At 41.6% G+C, this 20551-nt stretch overlaps 1 protein-coding gene across 5 annotated transcripts in view; it reads left to right on the top strand.

Moving 5' to 3' along the window:
- Nucleotides 1–20551, top strand: part of syt16 (synaptotagmin XVI) — a 53508-nt gene that overhangs the window by 8571 nt on the left and 24386 nt on the right. For 2 of the 5 annotated variants that reach the window (XM_039786432.1, XM_039786431.1), the window contains exon 2: nt 19597–19770. The exons of 1 other annotated variant lie outside the window; for it this stretch is intronic. In XM_039786432.1, coding sequence (XP_039642366.1) covers nt 19597–19770 — 174 coding nt within the window. Of the gene's footprint in view, nt 1–19527; nt 19771–20551 lie in introns of all 5 variants that reach the window. 2 more of the 5 variants (XM_039786430.1, XM_039786429.1) reach the window with 1 other exon arrangement.

Genomic DNA, 20551 nt, shown 5'->3' with positions numbered 1-20551 from the left:
GCTTGTTTCAGAGCTGTGTATTCAATATGTGTATTTCAATATTCAGGGCTTTAAATTAACTATTTTGATCTCCAGCCAACACGTCTAGTAGATTTTTCAAACTACCAGCCAATCAGATTTTCCATTAGCCACGTTATTTTGTATCCTAACTAACTTAAATACTTAATTTCAGCTCCTGTGGTTTGTTTGACTCTCATCTGTTCGTCTTCTGCATTTCAGCATAGCTCGTAATCGATACCGCAGGCCAACGGTTTTATAACACATCACGGCATAGTGTTCATGGGAAATGTAGGATTTAGGGCTGTGCTCGATTGAAGAAATTCTTAGTCGACTAATGCTGCTTACACACATAGCCGATGGCCAAACGTTGACAGAAAAGCCAGTCGAAATGATCAGTCTCACCGTGTTGGTCCAAAAAGTGCCACAGAACACACCAAAGAGACGAGACGAGATGAGACGTAATACATCTCTATAACAGCAGGCGGCGCTAATCTGTATTGTTGCTCAGGAAATGAAAACCGGCAGCTGATTGGACGAACGCGTCACATGGGTTTGTTTTCTCCGGAAATTCAAACCCAAACTGTCATGGCGGCCGTTCAGAATACGATCTCATATTGTACTAAAATAGTTCACTGAAACGTGTTTCTGAAAACAATTTAAGGGAGAAATAGGCCGTGCAGTTGCTGAATCTGTCTTCATTTCAGATCAACAAAGGTCAGTTTAAAAGATTTTACTTATTTTGAGAGACTCTAGTCACCTCATTCCGCTCGCCATTTCCGGGTGAGTCCCGACTGCCCTGCCGGCGACTGAACATGTCAGATCGGCCAAAATGAAGGCTGACAGCCCCCCAGACTGACGACAGCGCGGGACACACCGAACAGACTTGAGTCGCTGACCTCGACGATTATCGGCTTGGTGTGTCAGCACCTTAACACTCATTCAATTGTATCGACTAATCGATTTGAGTTGATTTAATCGACAGATCTGTAAATCTGAGTTTCTCTGCAAAGAGTCATGCAAAAGCAGCACTTTAATTCTTGTGTTTACCAGAGATGTGCTCGTACGTTTCTTGGAAATAAGTTATTCAGCATGAAAAAAGCATCAAACATGACTAATCGACTAAAGAAATCTAAGTTGACTAAAACCAAAATGACCGATTAGTCGACTAATCGACTATGAGGGAGCAGCCCTAGTAGGATTAGTAGTACAAGCAGTGTTGCCAGATAAAGACAAAGACACAAAACTGTCCAAATTTCTGGGCGGGAAACTGACCAATCTGGAAACATTTCTGCAGCTGGGCGATTCAAACAGAAGCTTTGCTTCATTCATCAAAAGACAAATTTGCTAGTACCTTCAAAATGTTACCTGCCAAAGAACATTTTTACCCACATTTGGCGGGTTGGCAGATTTCAATTTAAAGGTGCACTGACTTCCTGCGTGGTTTCAGGGCGATTTCATTTTTGTCTCAAATGGTAGTCATCTCTCCTTGATCCGCTAGCTGCCTGCCCCCTGAACACACTAAAAAAGCCCGGTCTCTGGAGACAACACAGGGGTCGTAAACGTCAAACACTAGCGGCACAGGCTGTGCACCAAAATACAACACCACGTTCCAGCCAATCAACGACAAGATGGTTGGGGGAGGGGGCGGGGGTTAGTGACAGTTAAGCTGCAGACACACTGACCAGACGGCCGAGCGTCGGCAGAAAAGGCAGTCGGACTAATCAGTCTCCCCGAGTTGGTCAAAAAAGTTCCTCAGAACACACCGAAGAGACGAGACGTAATACGTCTCCATAACAGCAGGCGGCGCTAATCTGTATTGTCTCCCAAAAATGAAAACCGGCAGCTGATTGGACAAATGAAGGCCGACTGCCCCTTGGACGGATGACGGCACGGAACACACCGAACAGACTCGAGTCACTGACCTCGCCAGACTGTCCAAGGGCCGATTATGGGCTTGGTGTGTCTCGGGCTTAAGTCAGTTAGTCATGACAGTTATGGAAACATGGGGGGAGGGGCGAGCTTGCTCTGTTTTGTTTGACATTTACGTCAACAGAAGTGTCGTCATGCAGGAACTCATAGTGCACCTTTAAAGCCCTGGTTGCAATGTATTGAATCCATATAAGAATACTACAGTACCTGAGTAAATGTACTTAGTTGCATTCCACCGCTGGAAAGAGTTTCATTAGTTTCATTAGTTTGATAGTTTTGTCAGTTTTTTTTTTTTTTGTCAGACAAAGTTTTGTCGCTTGGTTTGCTTTTTTAAGTCTTTTCCAAAAAACACCAGACAAAAAGTAAAATGAATGAATTAAACAGTATGTTTATCTGCTCTAATGTAAGCTGCAAAGGCTAGCATACAGAAACCGGTCCAGGATGCTATCAGAGTTTAGCAGCTCTGTCCCATGCAGCCAAATCTGATATCTGGTGTTACATCTGCCAGACATGTCTGATAGTCCTCCTCCTAAAAGCCTGTTCCTCTTGTTAAGTTGAAAGGGAAAACACTCTGTTTGAAAGTACCAACAATAAAGCATAAATCTAACCTGAGTCATGCATGTCCAAGTTTGGAAGCTTAACAGATTTTTTTTTTATTACTATAACCTTAAATGCAGGTGGTCTCACTGAGATCAAGATCTCTAACGCAAGAGAGACCTGAAGAAACAGAGCGAGTCTGATTTAACATGTCCAAGCTTTAAACCTTTTTTTTTTTGTTATCTGGCAACCTGAGGGAGAAATGCAAGGTGCGTTCCGATCGCCCAGTAGTTCCCTGCGTGGTGGACTCCGTAGGGTATTCCGCCATGTTAAGTAAGATTCCAAACCGTAGGCAGCAGACATGCTCAGTTCAAAGGGAACTGCGAAGTGTGTAGGGAAGAACTGAACAACGGTTCATCACTTCGCCTGACGCTCACAAGCAAGATTACCCATCAGTCATTGCGCCTCAATTGTAAATGAATCAAAACACATTTATTCAAGTTACATACATTTCTACAGAATACGTTTTGTAATGGTGTATGTTTGTGTCTCAGTAGTTTAGTACAGTAGAGTTAGTGGTAGTGGGTAGTAGTGGGTTGTAGTGGGTGGTGATGGTGCAGTGGATATGACACATGCCTTTGGTGTGGGAGACCTGGGGTCAGTTCCCACTGTGATACATCGACATATATAGCAATTGTAAGTCGGTTTGGATAAAAGTGTCAGCTAAATGACATATAATTAATAACATTTCCACAGTAGCAGCAAAGTGTTTACGTTACCAGGGTAACTCATAGAGGAAGTGATGTCTGCGTTGGTGACATTGCAGGGTGTTTTGAATGGAGGCATTTTGTTGAAAGAAGTCCCCTTAACCGACATTCCCTAAACATGGAGCAGGGAGAACTATTTATGTAGACGATGGATCAGAACACAGCAGTACTTTTTCATTCGGTGTGATGTGCCAAGTAGGCCTGTGATCCATTTTAGCACCTATTGGACGTCGAAATTTAAAGGATAGAGGCAGGTATTTTTTTTTTCTTTTTTTTCACAATTTTATTTGAGATTTATTGATTCAAATGTCATCAGTGATGTCCCAGCAGGTCTATGATGTATATTAATATATAAATATATAGGTGAAATGTAGCCTGTAACCAGCAGATGGCGCCTCAGCATCAGTATTGCAAAGCCTTATTTTGTGGCGATGGAGCAAAAAGTCGTCTGCTCCCTCAATTTCTCTGATCAATATTTATAAAACTATGATAATTGATGGATAAATGGTGGCGTTGGTACAACTCCTAGTAGTCCTCTCATGTCAGGAAGTCACTGTTTGTTTTTAAGTGTCCAATCACAGAGTGAAAGATGGCAGTTTGGTGCTGAGTTCACTTCAACTGTGAGCTTTAACAGAGTAGGAAAAATAGTGAAACACTTTATCGTGTTTTACAGACTAATTCAGAACTCTGTGCCAGATCATATGTGACTGATTTGGATGTTCTAGGCCACATGTGTCAAACTTAAGGCCCGCGGACCAAACCCGGCCCCTGGCAGGTTTTGATCCGGCCCACATATCAATTTAGGTTCACGATAAATGTTGGCCCGCCTAGTTGTGCACCAAAACAAAAAGACAGGAAACTGTTTTTCAAACGGCAACTACACCACACTTGGTCGATTTGTTGACTTTGAGACTCCCAGAAATTCCCCCAGAAGCAGAGAATTTTCGAAATTAAAGCTGGGAAACAGGTTGCTGTGAGTCGACTTTTAAAATGTAATCTTTGTTTTGCTTGATTTGCTAAATTCTAAGATTTCTAAGGAACTATTTGCTGCCTTTTTTAGGGCTTTATGTGGACCAAACTGTAAGCGAGAAGACAATATGAGACATGGAATAATACAGTCAAAGATATTTGACTTTTTCGAAATAAAAGCATGAAAATGAACTCTACATGTCTGGCCCTTGATGCTATTCTCCTTTTCCAGTGTGGCTCTTAGTGAAGTTGAGTTCGACACCCCTGTTCTAGGCAAATACAATATTACAGTTTTTTACGATCGCTATGACATTTTTTTCAATACTTTTAACAACTTTCATAAACTCTTAAAACAGTTAGCACAACATCCGTCTGTGTAGGCTATACAATTAACACATTTCTTGTTGCTTTGACACAAAATGCATACAGTTAACACAGATTTAAAATGCTTGAACTTCTTTTACACACAAGCTCCACCAAAACCAAAACAATGGATCTTTACTGCCAAATTTACAAATGCTTTCACACTGTATGTCAGAACAGATAACATCTTGTTCTTAACCTAACTTATAGGCTAAAGTCAAAGTGAACAGCTGTTCATATTGTAAATTGAAACTCAAATACATCCCCTGCATTTTATACATGCATTTAATGAGAAACAGCTGATTGAAGTTATAGATCAATCCCAGCTGATTCCCTTCTAGGAAACACACTCAGGTGTTGAGGTTCTTTCAATCCCATGATCATATGGTAGTACAGTAAAAGAGGACCTATTTGAACAATATACTGTAGATGAACACAGAAAATAAGAAAAATGCCTTCACAAGGGAGAGGAAGAGGAGTACCAGGACAATTCTGCCTCTGTGTCCTTTTTTTCATAAACCGTACATTCTATAAAACTACTCTGAGATGGGTCACTCATTTTTTGTATTGAATCTCTGCAGCAAAAGAAACAAATTGGTGAGCGGGTAGAGCAGGCGCACATATACTTGGAGGTTTGTGCCTCGACGCAGAAGTCCAGAGTTCAAATCTGACTTGTGACGATTTCCTGCATGTCTTCCCCCCCCCCTCTCTCTCTCCCTTTCTCAGCTAGCTGTCCTGTCAAATAAAGGCGGAAAAGCCCAAAAAATAATCTTCAAAAACAATTTACTAAACCCAACAAAACAAAAATGTAGAGAGGATTCAACAGAAACTACAGTGCAATATGATCAATACAATCACTTGTGTCTGTTGTATAAGGGCAGACCTGACTGACACATATAAAATAATGCAGTTTCTGTAATTCCATGGGATGTTAGTGTTTTGTATGACATTGTTGGCGATGATTGACTAAATGTTCCTGTTGGAAGAGAACATGTGTTAGTGTTGTGGAAGAAGTATTTGATTTTGAGACATGATTGCATTGTTTTGGTAAACATAGTGTATTGTGTTAGTGAATTATTGTATTTTGAAAATCAGTGTTGGAGTTTAGTTTACAATGTGTGATTTTGAGCATGAAATTAACTGTTTTGCCAATCGTGTGTTGTAGGTGTGTTGGTGCGTTAAGAGTATAGGAAAGTTGTTAAAAGTATTGAAAAAATTGTCATAGCGATCGTGAAAAACTGTAATAGCTGACGGTAACAAACACATGTCAGAGATCATGAAATGATTTCTTAAATTGACAAAAATATGTAATGAAGCAGGTTTTTTTTACAGCTGCACAATAACCTTTATTATCAAACATGGCAGTAACAGTTAGTGAAGATCAAAGATAATATAAAGATTTGTTTTTGAAGAGTACATTTATCATAAATAATACTTACAGGCCACCATTGCAAATAGGAACCTGTTCTTAATGACTTGCATGAAAAAAAAAAGTGAAAATAAAATAAAAAAACGTGTTAGTAGTATAGTTTAAAAGTTTTAGGGTTGCATGCATGCAGCATATTCAGTGAAAGTGAGTTTGACCCCCGAGCTGTCTCACTGTGGATGCCTTGCTTTATACTCTGAGCTTCTTTCCTCCTCTGAGGTGTTGTTTTCTTCTTATTCATCGTCTTTCCATCTCAACGCTGAGATGCTCTTGTCCTCCCAGCCAATCAGGACGAACAGTCAGACAGCGCCATGGTAACATGAGACCTTCTTACATGTGGGTGGGAAAAGGCACGCTCATTATACCTTAATAAAGCCACTGGGCTGTTTCCAGGGAAACTATGATTTTCAGGTGTGTGTGTGTGTGTGTGTGTGTGTGTGTGTGTGTGTGTGTGTGTGTGTGTGTGTGTGTGTGTGTGTGTGTGCGTGTGCATGCGTTTGCCTTGTGGTCAGTGGGTTTGAGGGGGACTGAGAACATGATTAACATGTTGATGTCTCTGGGTTGATTTGACCTCCAGTCTATAACAATAACAGCCAGTGAACGTGACATGTCAGCTCTGGAGTTCTGTTTTTTCTCTAAAAGAGATCAGTGGGATGGAGTAACCAGATGCCTACCATCAATCAGTGCCTGTTTGTTAGGGTTAGGTTCTTAAACAACCGGTGTCTACCGGACTGATTTTGGTGACTTATTTTGGTGCCACTTAAAGTGGTCTCGCATTGTCAGACCTTCCTCCACAGTGCTGCGGAGGAAGGTCTGGCTAGTCCACACAGCATTCCGGCATAGGAGAAAAATGTGCTCTGGTTTATTGGCATTTCTTTAAACCAATCACAATAGTCATGGGTGGTGCTAAGCGCCGCACGGAGCCACGGTGTCGCTGCAAAATAGCCTCTGGAAGGAACTTGTTTTGGTGGAACATGTGGACGTTCAAAAGTAGTTTTAGTCGTGCAACAGAAAACTCTGATTGGACAGATAGTCTAACTAGCTGTCTGGATTTACCCTGCAGAGATCTGAGGAGCAGTTAACCATAGTCCTCACAGGAAGGTAACAGACTTACGGCCGAAAAGAGTAAAATCCACCGGAGGTTAGAACGCCAACACAAAGAAAGAGGAAGGTAATGGACATCCAGCAGAATTTCCGGCAGCAACGGAGCAATCCCAGAAGTGGAACTTCGTGGATATAGACTACTCTTAAATTCCTGCGCTGCCCTCTAGTGCTCAGAATCAGACGTTAGAAGCAACAAAGGCATCACTGCACATGGCGCTAGGTAACCCAACACTTGGCAGCAGGTAACGTTAGCCTACCGTTAAGCTAGTAGCTGGCTTAAACACAGTTAAAATGCTATCACTCAGATTCTACGTCAATTTGGATGAATTCAGTTACAATGGTGAAACGCAGCGCTCCACCTCTGGCTGGCTTCTTCATTATAGCAACAGTTGCCGAGGCTCATGGGTACTACTGTATAGTATTTATCTGCCATTTCAAAATGACGGACAAAAAAAAACGGACACGTTTTGGTGGCCTTAACGTAAACCTTTAGGACCGTGACATTATCCAGAAGAGTCCTGTGTTTCTATGTGGACATAGAAACAATGGGCCTCATTCACCACTATCTTCCTCAGTTTTCTCTTAAATTTGTTCGTAAGAAAGTCCCTAAGAAAAGTCTACGTCTAATTCATGACGTGGTCTTAAACAGCAGAATTGTTCGCAGGTGTGTTCTTAGAATGTTGAATCCCAATGTCTTTGTAAATGTAAAGCTCGTGCCCATTGCTCCTATTTGGCATAGGTAAACGCCCCGTTTATTCCCATAAAAGGGCATGAGATCGCAGGGCCGTGTGCACACTTAGCACTTAGCATACTGCTACAAGAAGTTAGGCCGATTTCACACTGGCTGCGTTGCGTGAGCGTGTCAGCTGCGTGGCGTGTCCGTTTTTATTTGGGCTCCCATGTTACATTTGCCTACATGACACGCACGTCTCAGAAAACGCGTGCATGCTAGAAATAGCCGATTTTTCACGTGACACGCAAGCATGTTGGAAGCGTTTCCAGGCAAAATAGAATACGAAAAGATGTTTATGTCATTTTGACAAGAATAAATATTAATAAATGACATTTTGATGTCTGAAAGTCTCTAGGTTTTGACATAAATGCAAATACATCATCGTATTTAGTAGCGTCAGCAGTGGATACAAAGCAGCAATTACGCATGCAGTGAACGCTGTTTCCGGAAAAGGGCGCAGAACTGATGAAGTAAAAAATAAATGGTTTGATCTTAAATCTGAGGCATAGAAAAAGAAATACGCCATTGTGTGGGGTAGTCCTAGTCTGCAGAAATTTGCACACTTTGGGCGTAAAAAACACTCAATCACTTATTATTGGATGGCAAGGTTCCCCGCTAACATAATTGATGTGAAAGCAAGGCAAGTTTATTTATATATGCCTAGCACAATTCATACACAATGGCAATTCAAAGTGCTTTACAAATGAGCAGTAAGTGTAGTGTGTATTTATTAAAACAAACAAACTGTAAAATCTGTAAAATATTGAAAAAAATTTGTTCAAAAATTATAAAGAAGAGAACTACTTACTTACTTAACTTTGCGCAAACATGTAAGCTCTAAATTGTGCGTGAGAGTGCTCTTGAGTGTGCGTAGATTGTGGTCTTACCTAAGAACAAATCCCAAATAAGAAAACATTGGTGAATGACAGAATCTTCGTGAAAACTGCGTAAGTGGGGTTTAAGAACAGATTTGAAGAACGTTTGGTGAATGAGGTCTATTGAGGATATGATAATAAAAAAAGGAATGGGATTTAAACACCAGTTTGGTGTAGAAGAACCTGGCCTCGACCCCATTCAACAGCTTTGGGATGAACTGGAACGCCGACTGTGAGCCTCATTATTATTTTTATATCTTCCTACTGATGCTGTATGTAAAGGTTTACAGATCAGATCAATAACAACTCATGGCATTGGATTAAGTCATCTAAAACCAGCAATAACAGAAGGACCTGAATGCGAGAATAAGTCGGCTTTTTTAACATCCATCCTCCATCTGAACAGGCGTACGTCATTGTTTTGGAGAAGCTTTGTTTTTCACACCCACTGCACACCAGACAAGAATTTTCACATTTGTCCGTGGGAGTGGAAGGACGCTCGCTTCAGTCCAAAACAGAGCGGAGGAAAACGTTCAAAATAAGCATGGATGTGGTCTCACTCACATCCAGACTTATTACTACAGAGGAGTAATCTTCCTGGAGCCACCAGAGTTCAGGAAACTAAGACTAAAGACTAAAACTACATTTACTCAAGTACTGAAAAGATCTGAATACTTCTCCACTGCTGGGGAAAGAGCATTCAGGTGTGTGGTATAGTAAAGATCTGTAGGCAAAGGACCAGGACACACACACACACACACACACACACACACACACACACACACATAGGCCAACAGGCCTACAGCCCTAAAACTAATTACCCACATTAATGAGTGACCTTAGTACGAACTGAAAGAAGCAGCAGGCACTCCTTTTATTCATCTCTAAAAAAGAAGAAAGAAAAAACTACAAAGTGGCGTGTTCGTCCTCTTCGGGATCTCTCTATAATGAGCGGTAACAACGTGGCCTTCGCCGCCGCCACCACTCTGCGTCTTCTTCTTTTTTCAGCCTAATCTAACACTCACATCAAAGTGCTTTCATTTCTCCGCTGGAGCTACTCACTTCAAAGACGGGGTGGAAAAGTCAGCAGCTGCATAGTAATCAGGGGATAAGGATTTAGTATTCACACACACACACACACACACACACACACACACACACACACACAAACAACCTTTCACAACCGTGTCTGTCACAGATTAGTGTTTGTGAATTTTTTTTATTGCCGTTGGTTGGATCTCTCCATCTCATTAGACTGATCCGATGCCTCTCATTGACTTCTGGGTCACATCGCGTCCCTGATCCTTGTTTGTACGTTTGTTCATTATAATTTGCCTTTAACACGTTGAACAAACTGTTTCATCAATACTATCCAACTGATTCCCTGCTGGAGCTATAATGCAATTAACCTTCCACTGAGAATATGTAAAGTGAATCTAATCTAATGTATTCTGATGTAAAGGTTATCTGTGAGTGAGCGGGAAGGGGGGTTGGGGGGGAACTGATGGAACTGAAGCTGAAAACGTTTTCTGAAGTTTCTCTAAATTGTATTGTTTTTTATTTTTGAGGCAGTTTTCAGTTTTTAGAACTAGCCTATATGTTATATATTTAGTTGAGTTGTGTACTTATGAAAAATGTTCAAACCCAGGGAAATCTGTCATTATACGGTAACATTATGAGGTAACGCTCCGTTACATTTGGTCGCCTGTCGATGGCGTCCTATCCCCTTTGTGCATGCGTCAGCAGTGTGGTAGTCTATATTTAGGACGTTCTACTTCCAGGATTGTTCAGGTACCGCTGGAAATTCGCCGGATGTCCCTAATTTTCGGGCCGGATGTCCGTCCCCTTCCTCTCTCTCTGTGTCAGCGTTCTAACCTCCGGTGGATTTGTGAGGACTATGGTTAACTGCTCCTCAGATCTCTGCAGGGTAAATCCAGACAGCTAGCTAGACTATCTGTCCAATTTGAGTTTTCTGTTACACGACTAAAACTACTTTTGAACGTACACGTTCCACCAAAACAAGTTCCTTCCTGAGGCTATTTAGCAGAGGCACCGTCACTGTGTCCGGGGCGTAGCGCTGCCCAAGACGATTTTGATTGGTTTAAAGAAATGCCAATAAACCAGAACAAATTTTCTCCTATCCCAGAATGTATGTGTGGTGTAGCCAGACCTTACTCCACAGCGCTGTGGAGCTAACGGGTTGTAGATAGAAGTTGTAGGCTATTTGAACAGTCAGGGAATGCGGTTGGTTGGCCAACGCCTTTCCAGACATGGAAGTTGGTGAGCTCGTGTTGTTGTGTTGGACTGAACAGCCCTTCATGAAGGCTTCCCTTTTGGGTCTTCCTGGAGTTTTGGAAACTATCGCTGACCGTCTTCTGTCGGTGTAGCCCTCCCCCGACCCCCCCGCTGATTGGGCGCAGCCAACATATCCGACATTCGAGGCTCCCGAAGGACAGACAATGACTTTAGGTGGGTAATCAGAATCTGCATCTGCAGTACTGATGATGTTAGTGTGTAAAGTACAGCAGTGTAATCGCTCGCCACGGTAGATTTGAGGAACGTGGGAGGATGTTTTTGGGGGGTAAATGAGAACCGTGCGGCATTTGACGACTTTCAGCTAAAGTTTTGAAGTAATAAATCGGAAAAAGTCAAGTTTTTTATATTCATGAAGCAGTTGTTGGCAATGACATTCTTACATCTCTAATAAATTAATAAATTAATCTGATTAGAATCGGAGACATAAAATAGCCTAGTGCAGCAGCTTAAATATGGGAATATAATATAAAATATAATACTGTGCTAGAAGTGGTAGTAAAATAAATCTATATACTGAGACAGAAACAGTTAGTAACCACTAAGTATATAAGTAATGTATGGCAGTGATATAATAAAGTAAACTAATGACATTCCCATCAGCCTCAGCTTTGCATACTTTGTGTTTGATGTAATAAGCAAATGTTTGCACACTAACACACTAAACCAGCAAGGTAATAGTTATGGTAAACTTCTGCATGTTTGCACTGCAACTGTAACTTAACCTGTAACACAGGCTGTCTAATGTTCAAAACATTGCATTGTGCATTCATATCTTTAAAGAAATCTTGCACTTGCACAATCACTGGTTCAAAAAACTAATTTATGGTGAAATACCATAGAAACGTTACTTTAGATCACCCACACACAAGCTACCCATAGTTTCACTGTGTCATTGTTCGTACAATCATTAAATATTGTAGTACAAAATAGGTGACACATGTTTCATTATGGTACTAGATGTAAATACATCTCTATAAAAGTACTGCAGTAGTAGAGGGAATACTAATCGTTGAACAAAACCTGAAATGTATTGATGAAAAACAATAGAGTACGATCACAACATAGGTTTATTTGAATCAAAGCTAAATAATTAGCTACAAAATAGAAAAGAAAAGACAGTATTACTGTAAAACATCAAATGCAGTGTTCCTCAACTTGCTTGTACTGTAAAAAGCAAAACAAAGGAGTGATTACTGTACTTCTACATCTTCATCAACTCTGTCTTGTGGATTTGGCCAAAGGTTCTCATCTACACTGCATTAGCCAAACATCTTGGAAAAAACCTTCGGGCATGGCGAACAATGTGGTATGAGTATATATGTATATGGATATATACAGTATATATATAAAGTATATATCTCAATCATCAGTAACAAGCAATTCCAGGGGCATGCATCCATACAGTGCAGTACTGTCAATACTGTAAATAGTCTCAAAAGTGGTACATGGGACCATAAAAACAGTGTCTGATAAACAGTAGTACATTACAGTAAAGAAGGATGATGAAATATTACATCCATAGATCATGTAGTCTAATTGGTTCATGCTCCACGCTAATTGGTGACAATGAATCTCGTTATCTTGAATCTTTCATGATCTAAACATGGAATATTGTTTGTCTGTTTCCATACAACTATGCATTGAGAGTAATGGAACAGTTACTTATCATTTTGAGCAGTTGTATCAATTGCTAGTTAGATGATTGTAATGAAATGAATAGACAATCATCTGAAATGTAATGTGTGAATTGCTTTTTGAAATAGTAGTACTTTGATGTTAAGTTGTGTCATATTGAACAGGTGATCTTTGTTAAATGAACAAATGATCTCAGGTTTATGTGTATTGTATCCAAGGAATTGAAACAAGTGTTAGAGTTTTGAAAAAATGTGTATTTTGATCATTGGTTGTGAGTTTTGTGTCTAGACTTGAAAAATGACGTCAGGGTTCTGAAATTAGTGGCAAAGTGATTGTAAAAAACTGTAATGGTCTCATCATCTCAGCGTGACTTGTAGGCCGTTATATTGTCGGGTAGTTTAATTTATAATAAAACATCGTATTTTATAAACTACACGTGTTTTGTAACTAGTAACTAAAGCTGTGTGTGTGTGTGTGTGTGTGTGTGTGTGTGTGTGTGTGTGTGTGTTGTGTGTGTGTGTGTATGTGTGTGTCTGTGTGTGTGTGTGTGTGTCTGTGTGTGTGTCTGTGTGTATGTGTCTGTGTGTGTGTGTGTCTATGTGTGTGTGTGTGTGTGTGTGTGTGTGTGTGTGTGTGTGTGCAGCAGGTGTGAGGCCAGACTTTGACCCGGGGTTTCTTCCTGTCCATCTGGATGCAGACAGTAGGAGGCTCTCTGAGTCTCCAACACTGAGCTCAGTGTCTGTGTGACTGTCAGAGCAGCTGAAAGGGGAAACTCCACTTTACAGCCGCACCCGAACACACCGTCCCGACATTGCACTGTGTTCATTCCAGCAGGGCATTTCATTTTTTTGTAAATGAGTTTAAAACGGTAAATCCGCTGTGAAACCAAAACAAGGAGCTGAACGAGGCTAAAATGAGCAGCATTGGGGATGTCACGGGAGAGAACGAGGACAGACAAATAATTGTTTGTGTGAATTGATTCATGAATTACACATATGATGCAGCTTTTAGACGTCATGTTCTCTTTTCTGTTATCTGAGAATAATACAAATTAGTGGTGGAAAGTAACTCAGTACAGTTTTGAGTTACTTAAAGGTGCAATATGTAATACTGACAGCTAGTGTTTAAAAAAGTTACTGCAGTACAAATTCAAATTGCTGCAGAGAGTCGTTTCCCCCGCCCCCTCCTCCCCAGTCTCAAAGTTCACGGAGGTTGCCAGACTGAGCCCGCAGCATTCACAAAAATGTTGCTAGACGCTTCTCTCACATAGCCAGACATTACTCCACAGCACAACAGAGTAGCTAACGTTAGATGCTAGTCTCCCATAGCCAGACATTACTCCACAGCACAGCAGAGTAGCTAACGTTAGATGCTAGTCTCCCATAGCCAGACATTACTCCACAGCACAGCAGAGTAGCTAACGTTAGATGCTAGTCTCACATAGCCAGACATTACTCCACAGCACAGCAGAGTAGCTAACGTTAGATGCTAGTCTCACATAGCCAGACATTACTCCACAGCACAGCAGAGTAGCTAACGTTAGATGCTGGCTATATTGACAGTTATAAAAGCCCGTGCTCACGCGGAGCTCTGTACCCAACTGACAGACATAGAATTACCGTAGAAACTGCTAAAAATCCCACAACCTGGTCGTCTTCTCCACACGCAGACAGACACACTTCCTCGGCTTAGAGTTACGATAGGAACCTCTAAAAATATCACTACCTTGCCGTCCTTTCCCACCCGACTGAACACACTTCATTGGCTTAGAATTACGGCAACAATCGCTAAACACACTGCAAACTCACAGTCCTCTCTTCCCGATTTACAGCCCCCCTCTCGTGGCTTAAAATAACTCACCGTTGTCGGCTATAGCCACTGAACAGGCTACACATTGTAAACAGCCGTGGCCTGCTTGCCTGGTCCTCCGGTAACGTTAGCAGTTAGCAGGGTTAGCATGGCGGCGTTAGCCAGGACCAGTCAGGATCACTTCACTGGCTGTGTCTCAGTTGTTTTTGCGAGTAAACTCGGGTACTCTAGCTATATAATTCAATATGAGTAGCTACACGAATGTTGAAATGACATAAAATGCCCGTCCATAGTAGCTGTGATAAATTAGCCTGAAGCTAATTCTTACCTGTTCAGGAGGAAATTAGCCAACTCGGCGTCCTTTTGGGCTTTAAGCTGTCTCCATCTTTCAAATACAGCTTGACATTTACCCAGACGGGTTTGTTATGTCTCTGGTCACGCAACTGTTAGAAACATGCCGTTTTTTTTAGGTCGGGTAGAATCTATCTCCGTTGATCCTGTTTGTTTGTTTGTGTGCTGCTTTCATGGCTGTACTAACGTTCCAGCTGTAGCGCGCTGACTTTATGTTTTTCCAGGTATATCTGGCAACCCGGCCTGGCTGTCAAACTGGGCAGTTGATAACAACACACAGGCCAAAACACAAACCGACATTACGTCACGGAACGGAAATTTCAAAAGGAGAAAATACTGGCATTAGCATTGTTGTCAGAAAAGATAGTATTTCAACTTAGCATGTTTCCTTAATATCTGATGACGCATTAGGGTCATTTTTGGATTTATTACAGTAAATATATTACATATTGGACATTAACTTGAGTATTTCCATTTTATGTCACTTTATGCTTCTATACTCCACTACAGCTCAGAGGGAAATACTGTACTTTTTACTCCACTACATTTATTTGATAGTTACTTTACAGATTCTGATTATTAATACAAAATATGATCAACAGATAAAGTATATATTATTATAGATTAAGGTACACAGCAGAATTACATTACATTTTTACCAGCTGCAACATTAAACTGCATTTATCTAGTAATGATTATAATGCAAAAATGGTCCATTCTGCAAAAGGAGTACTTTTTCTTTGGCACTTTAAGTACATTTTGACACTAATACTTTTGTACTAAGTAAACTTTTGAATGCAGGACTTTTGCTGTCTATACTGTACTTCTTCCAACACTGGTACAAATACTGGTGTATGTAGAAGGATGGCGTAAACAGCTGCTGTCGCTGCTCATTATTTTGCCACACACACACACACACACACACACACACACACACACACACACACACACACTCACACACAGTGTTGCTTGGCGATGTTTTCGGTGCGGATTAAAAAGGTACATCTGTACAGCGTGGGAGATTTGATTCTGTAAAAAGGCCAGAGAGCGACATGAAGAGTGAAAAAACAAAAGATGGTGTATGAAATAAACACAACATAATAGTATTACACCCTCACAAAACACACACACACACACACACACACACACACACACACACACACACACACACACACACACACACACACACACACACACACACACACACACACACACACACCTACGCCGTTGAGTCCTTTCTTTCGCGTCGGCTCTCAGCAGGATGTGCACTCGTCTCCGTTTGCTCCCATCGATTCAGTTCTCTACTCTCTGACACGTTGCCATGGAAACGGGAGACGGCGACCCCCCCCCATTGTGCATTTCTGTGGCTCTGTATTGAGTCTCAGGCGCCTCATTGAGAGCAGAGTAGTACACATCGTATCACCTCGTCTCTCTCGCTCTTTTTTATTTACTCTCTATTTGGTTTTTCACTCCTCTGTTTCCTCACTGCTACTTTCCTCTTTCTATTTCCGTCCAGGTGTTTTTCTGCCTCTCCTCTTTTTTTCTGTATCTGTTGTTTACTGTCTCCACTCTCTCTTTCCATCCTTCTTTTCTATGTCAATTTTCTCTCACTAATTTCTTTCTGTAATGCTTGCCAATCAACCCATTACCCATCACTGGATAAAAAAATAAATAAAATAGAATCCAGAACTACTTTCACAAGCCAAGCTCAAATACAAATTAAATAAAGCGCTTTTTTTCATATGAACTATGAGAATCAGGTGCAGGTTCTGAAGTTTCCCTTTCTCACATATAGCACACAACAGGAGAAAAAATCGATCGTTAGATGCATCACGATTATCTCTTGAAAGATTATGGCTCGGCGCGATGCAGAAAAGTCAATAATCAGTCCGTTGTGTCTGCCCTGTATAAACAAGCTGCAGACAGGTCAGAGTCTTATGATGGAGCATTACTGATTATTTTTTGTAATTGACAATATGCAAGTATTTAAGTGACTGGTTGAATGTTTATAGTGCGTAGTTTCTGTCTCCCCCATGAGGAATTCTAAGTAATGACAACAACACTGTTGGCGCAGCCACATGATACAAGCCTTCCGTGATCACACACAGCCCCCCCTCCTCCACGCAGTTGCTAGTAGCCAAGGAGGACACGGAGGATTAAAAAAATACATTGATAGGACAGCTGTAGACAGGACAGGGGGAAAGGGAGGGGGGACGACATGCAGCAAACGGCCGCGGGTTGGAATCGAACCCTGGCCACTGCGGTAAGGACTGAGCGTTGGTACACAGGGGCTCTCACTCAACCAGGTGAGCTACCAGGGTGCCCCACACAGACTGATCTCATGAAGTGGCGTATGTATGTCACTCCAATTCGTATGCCATTATTGGCGCATTATCAAGATGCATACTCACTTTTTAGCGTGTTTATCAACTCCATTGACTTACAGATAACACGCCACTTTGCTTAAGAAAGTGGGAGTGTATGTTTACGCAAAGTCATGATGTCACGTTGCCCCACAAATGCTATGTTATAAAAGTAGCAAGTATTCAAGCAGTGAGAAAAAATAAATCATGTACAGACATAATTTTTTTTGTTGATGTATCAAGATGCATCGGTAATTGTTTTATCATCGCATCATAGCCCTCTGAATCGAATCGTGAGGTACCTCGAGGGTCCCACCCCTAATGGAAATACTCTGCGTTGCGGTTGTAGACAGTCCAAAAAAGTGCAAAAAACACACTGACGCGCTGAAGATCCACTTTCAATGATTTATTCCTCCACACGTAAAATACAACTAGTACTGCGGTTACCAAATGTAAAGTTAGTCTGTGATGCGAATAACTGCGTCACCAGAAAGTGTTCGCTCCCAGGCTCGCCCCCTCTCTGTCAAAGCCCAAAAACCAGGTGAACAGGTGAAGCAAACAAATATACTGTTATCACTTCCACCCAAACCCCGATGAACACGCCTACCACCTACAATATTAGTGCACAATATAATAATCAATGAATAATATAAATGAGACCATAAACAAACATACAGGAGAAACGTGGCTCCTACACTCCGTTTGGTTTAGACGAGGGGCGGCGCCTGCTGGAGACAGGACATTCAGTCGCTCCATAATTAGGTCAGAGACAACCGAGTCTCTCGTCTGATGGTTTTGGCGTCAGCCCGTTCCAACAGTATCTCCTCTCTCTTTTTAGACATTTTCGTTGCCGTCTTTGTGTTTTTCGTCACCTTTGGATGTTTGTATTGTTCCGGTTTAGCCAGCTGCATCACAGAAACGCCATCAAGAGGCCCACTCACTGGCTGTGAACTCTGTGAGGGTACAAAGTGAGTTTGTACCCTAAGCTCGCAGGGGAAATTTTTTTTTAATATCCGCTCCAACTGAGTCACACATTCATGTTCTCATGTACAGCTCATCTGGGTAATGTCTAAATAAGTTCAGGGCTGCAGTGCATGTGTGAAAGGGGCAGGGTTGTAATGTAACAAAGTACAAATACTTTGTTAGTGTACTTAGGTATACTTTTCGCGTATCTGTACTTTACTTCGTTTATATTTCTGGAGACATTTACTTTTACTCCACTATATTTCTCCTAAGCATCTGCATTACTCGTTACTACAAAATAAAATCAGAAGAAATTTGTTAGACTGCAAAAAAGCAGGTTTGGTGAAACACCTATGGTGGGATTTGCAAGAAATGTTTTCGTATGTTGGAGTGAAAGATTCTTAAAAAAAAAGGAAATTTCTGTTTCTGTTTGTCTCTTCGCTGATGTCAGCTCTCTCATATTTGCAGTGTTTGGTTCTTCACTTGGAAGCCACAATAAAGTTCATAATCAAAGTTATTTTTTTAGTTTTACTTCTAATAATTAAGTACATTTAATATCAGAAAATTGCTTTTGATACAGTTAATGTCAGATACTTGAAAACTTTTACTCAAGTAATATTCTAAAAGGGGACTTTAACTTCTACCAAAGTCATTTTCTGGAGTATTACTTTCCAGTACTTTATACAAGACTGGAAAGGGGCTTATGATGGAGGAGGCTTTGTTTCTTCTCAGGCAGTGATGCCCCCCCAGGCTATATAAAGCTCCAGCTAAGCCTCTCCAACTGACCATCGGGCTGGATAATATATTGACTGAATTTGATTTATTAAAATGTTTTCAAATGTGCATAATGTAGTTATTACAACATGCACAAAACGTTGGATGAGAGCGGCTGCATTCTCTGTCCTGAGTTACGAAAGTCACAAACTGTAAAATGTGAATACTTGTGTGTGGTCCTGCGTCTTGTCTGAATCGTCTGGTGTGTGTGTGTTTGTGTGTGTTTGTGTGTGTGTGTGTGTGTGTTCTACTTAGTTAAGTTTAGAAAAAGATTGTGGTTTGGGTTCAAATCACGACATAGGTTACGTTATTTCACTTCCGGTTACACATGTGACACAGAACGGGACATACTACTTGTTGTTTTAGCTTTTGCTTGTTAAGAACACCCAAGTGCTCTTGCGCAAGGCACCAAGCTGCTGGTTCAGCCCAGGAAACTCAGCTGGGAAACTGGCTCTCTTTCCAGCAGCTGCACACAGCTTTACACTGACTGTGCTCTTGAGCAAGGCACTGAGGGTAACTCAAATACTAAAGTATCACTCGTTTTGTCTGTGTGCATCACATGTGCCATGCGTACTGTGTGTGTGTGTGTGTGTGTGTGTGTGTGTGTCTCCAGACTGCCTGTTTGTGTGGTCTGATCAGTGTGTCATTGTGTGTCCCCTCTCCCTCTCCCTCCTCCTGCCAGTCCCCCCCCAGGCCATCGGCTTCCTGTCGGCGGTGGGCGTCTTCATCGTGGCGTTGGCCGTCCTCTTTCTCTTCATCAACAAGAAGCTGTGTTTTGCGCGCGTCGGTGGAATGCCCTGTCTGGAGCAACATGGCCGCCGGAAGAAAGGACGACAGGAAGTCCGCCAGGGCCTCGGTGAGTGACAGCTGCTTCCGTTTCCCTGAGCAGGAGGCGATATTTTTTTTCCCACTCTGGCCACGCCAAGACCTATAGCTACTATTGGCCAGGCGTCCATGCTTACGCAAGGCAACGTATCCTGATTTGTACAGGTCCTATCCCCTGACCAATCGGCTATCCTAACCTCAACCACTCGAGGTGAAATGCCTAACCCCAACCAATCAAACTGCTTCGTAGGGCGGTCTTGGCGTGGCCATAGTGGGATTTGTAATTTTGCGAGCAGGACGCCCCACAGCCATAGATAGATAGATAGACCTTTATTGATCCCAAATTGGGAAATTTCAGTGCTACAGCAGCAAAATATCAGACACACATAAAGAACATACGAAATATATAAGAAATAATAAATACAAAATAGGATAGAATACAAGAACAACTATTCAAAAAATAAAACATAGAATAAACTCCGGAAGGAAGTAGTTCTGCAACACATAGCTCTGCACCTTCCTGCAAGGCTTTTCTCCTTCTATTGCACTCCATCTCCGCTCCACCTTTTCTCTTCCACTTGTTCTCTCTTTTGCCTGCACTGTCTGCGTAGCAGCCGAGTGGTCAGGCAATCTTGTGGGTGGCAACGGCACCATAATGGCCGTTTGAGACGGCTTCTTTTCTGTGTTTACTTTCGGTCAGACTCAGAAACAAGTGTCTGAAATGATTCATGTAAACATGAGGTTAATTTGGAAAGCTCTAGGAGGCCTGCAGAGTTTGCCCTGATAAACACTGCTTTACACGAGTCCTTGTT

This window comes from Perca fluviatilis, chromosome 20, assembly GCF_010015445.1.
Source record: "Perca fluviatilis chromosome 20, GENO_Pfluv_1.0, whole genome shotgun sequence".
Lineage (NCBI taxonomy): Eukaryota > Metazoa > Chordata > Actinopteri > Perciformes > Percidae > Perca > Perca fluviatilis.
The sequence above is the reverse complement of the archived record's forward strand: the minus strand, read 5'-3'. Positions and strand labels throughout refer to the sequence as shown.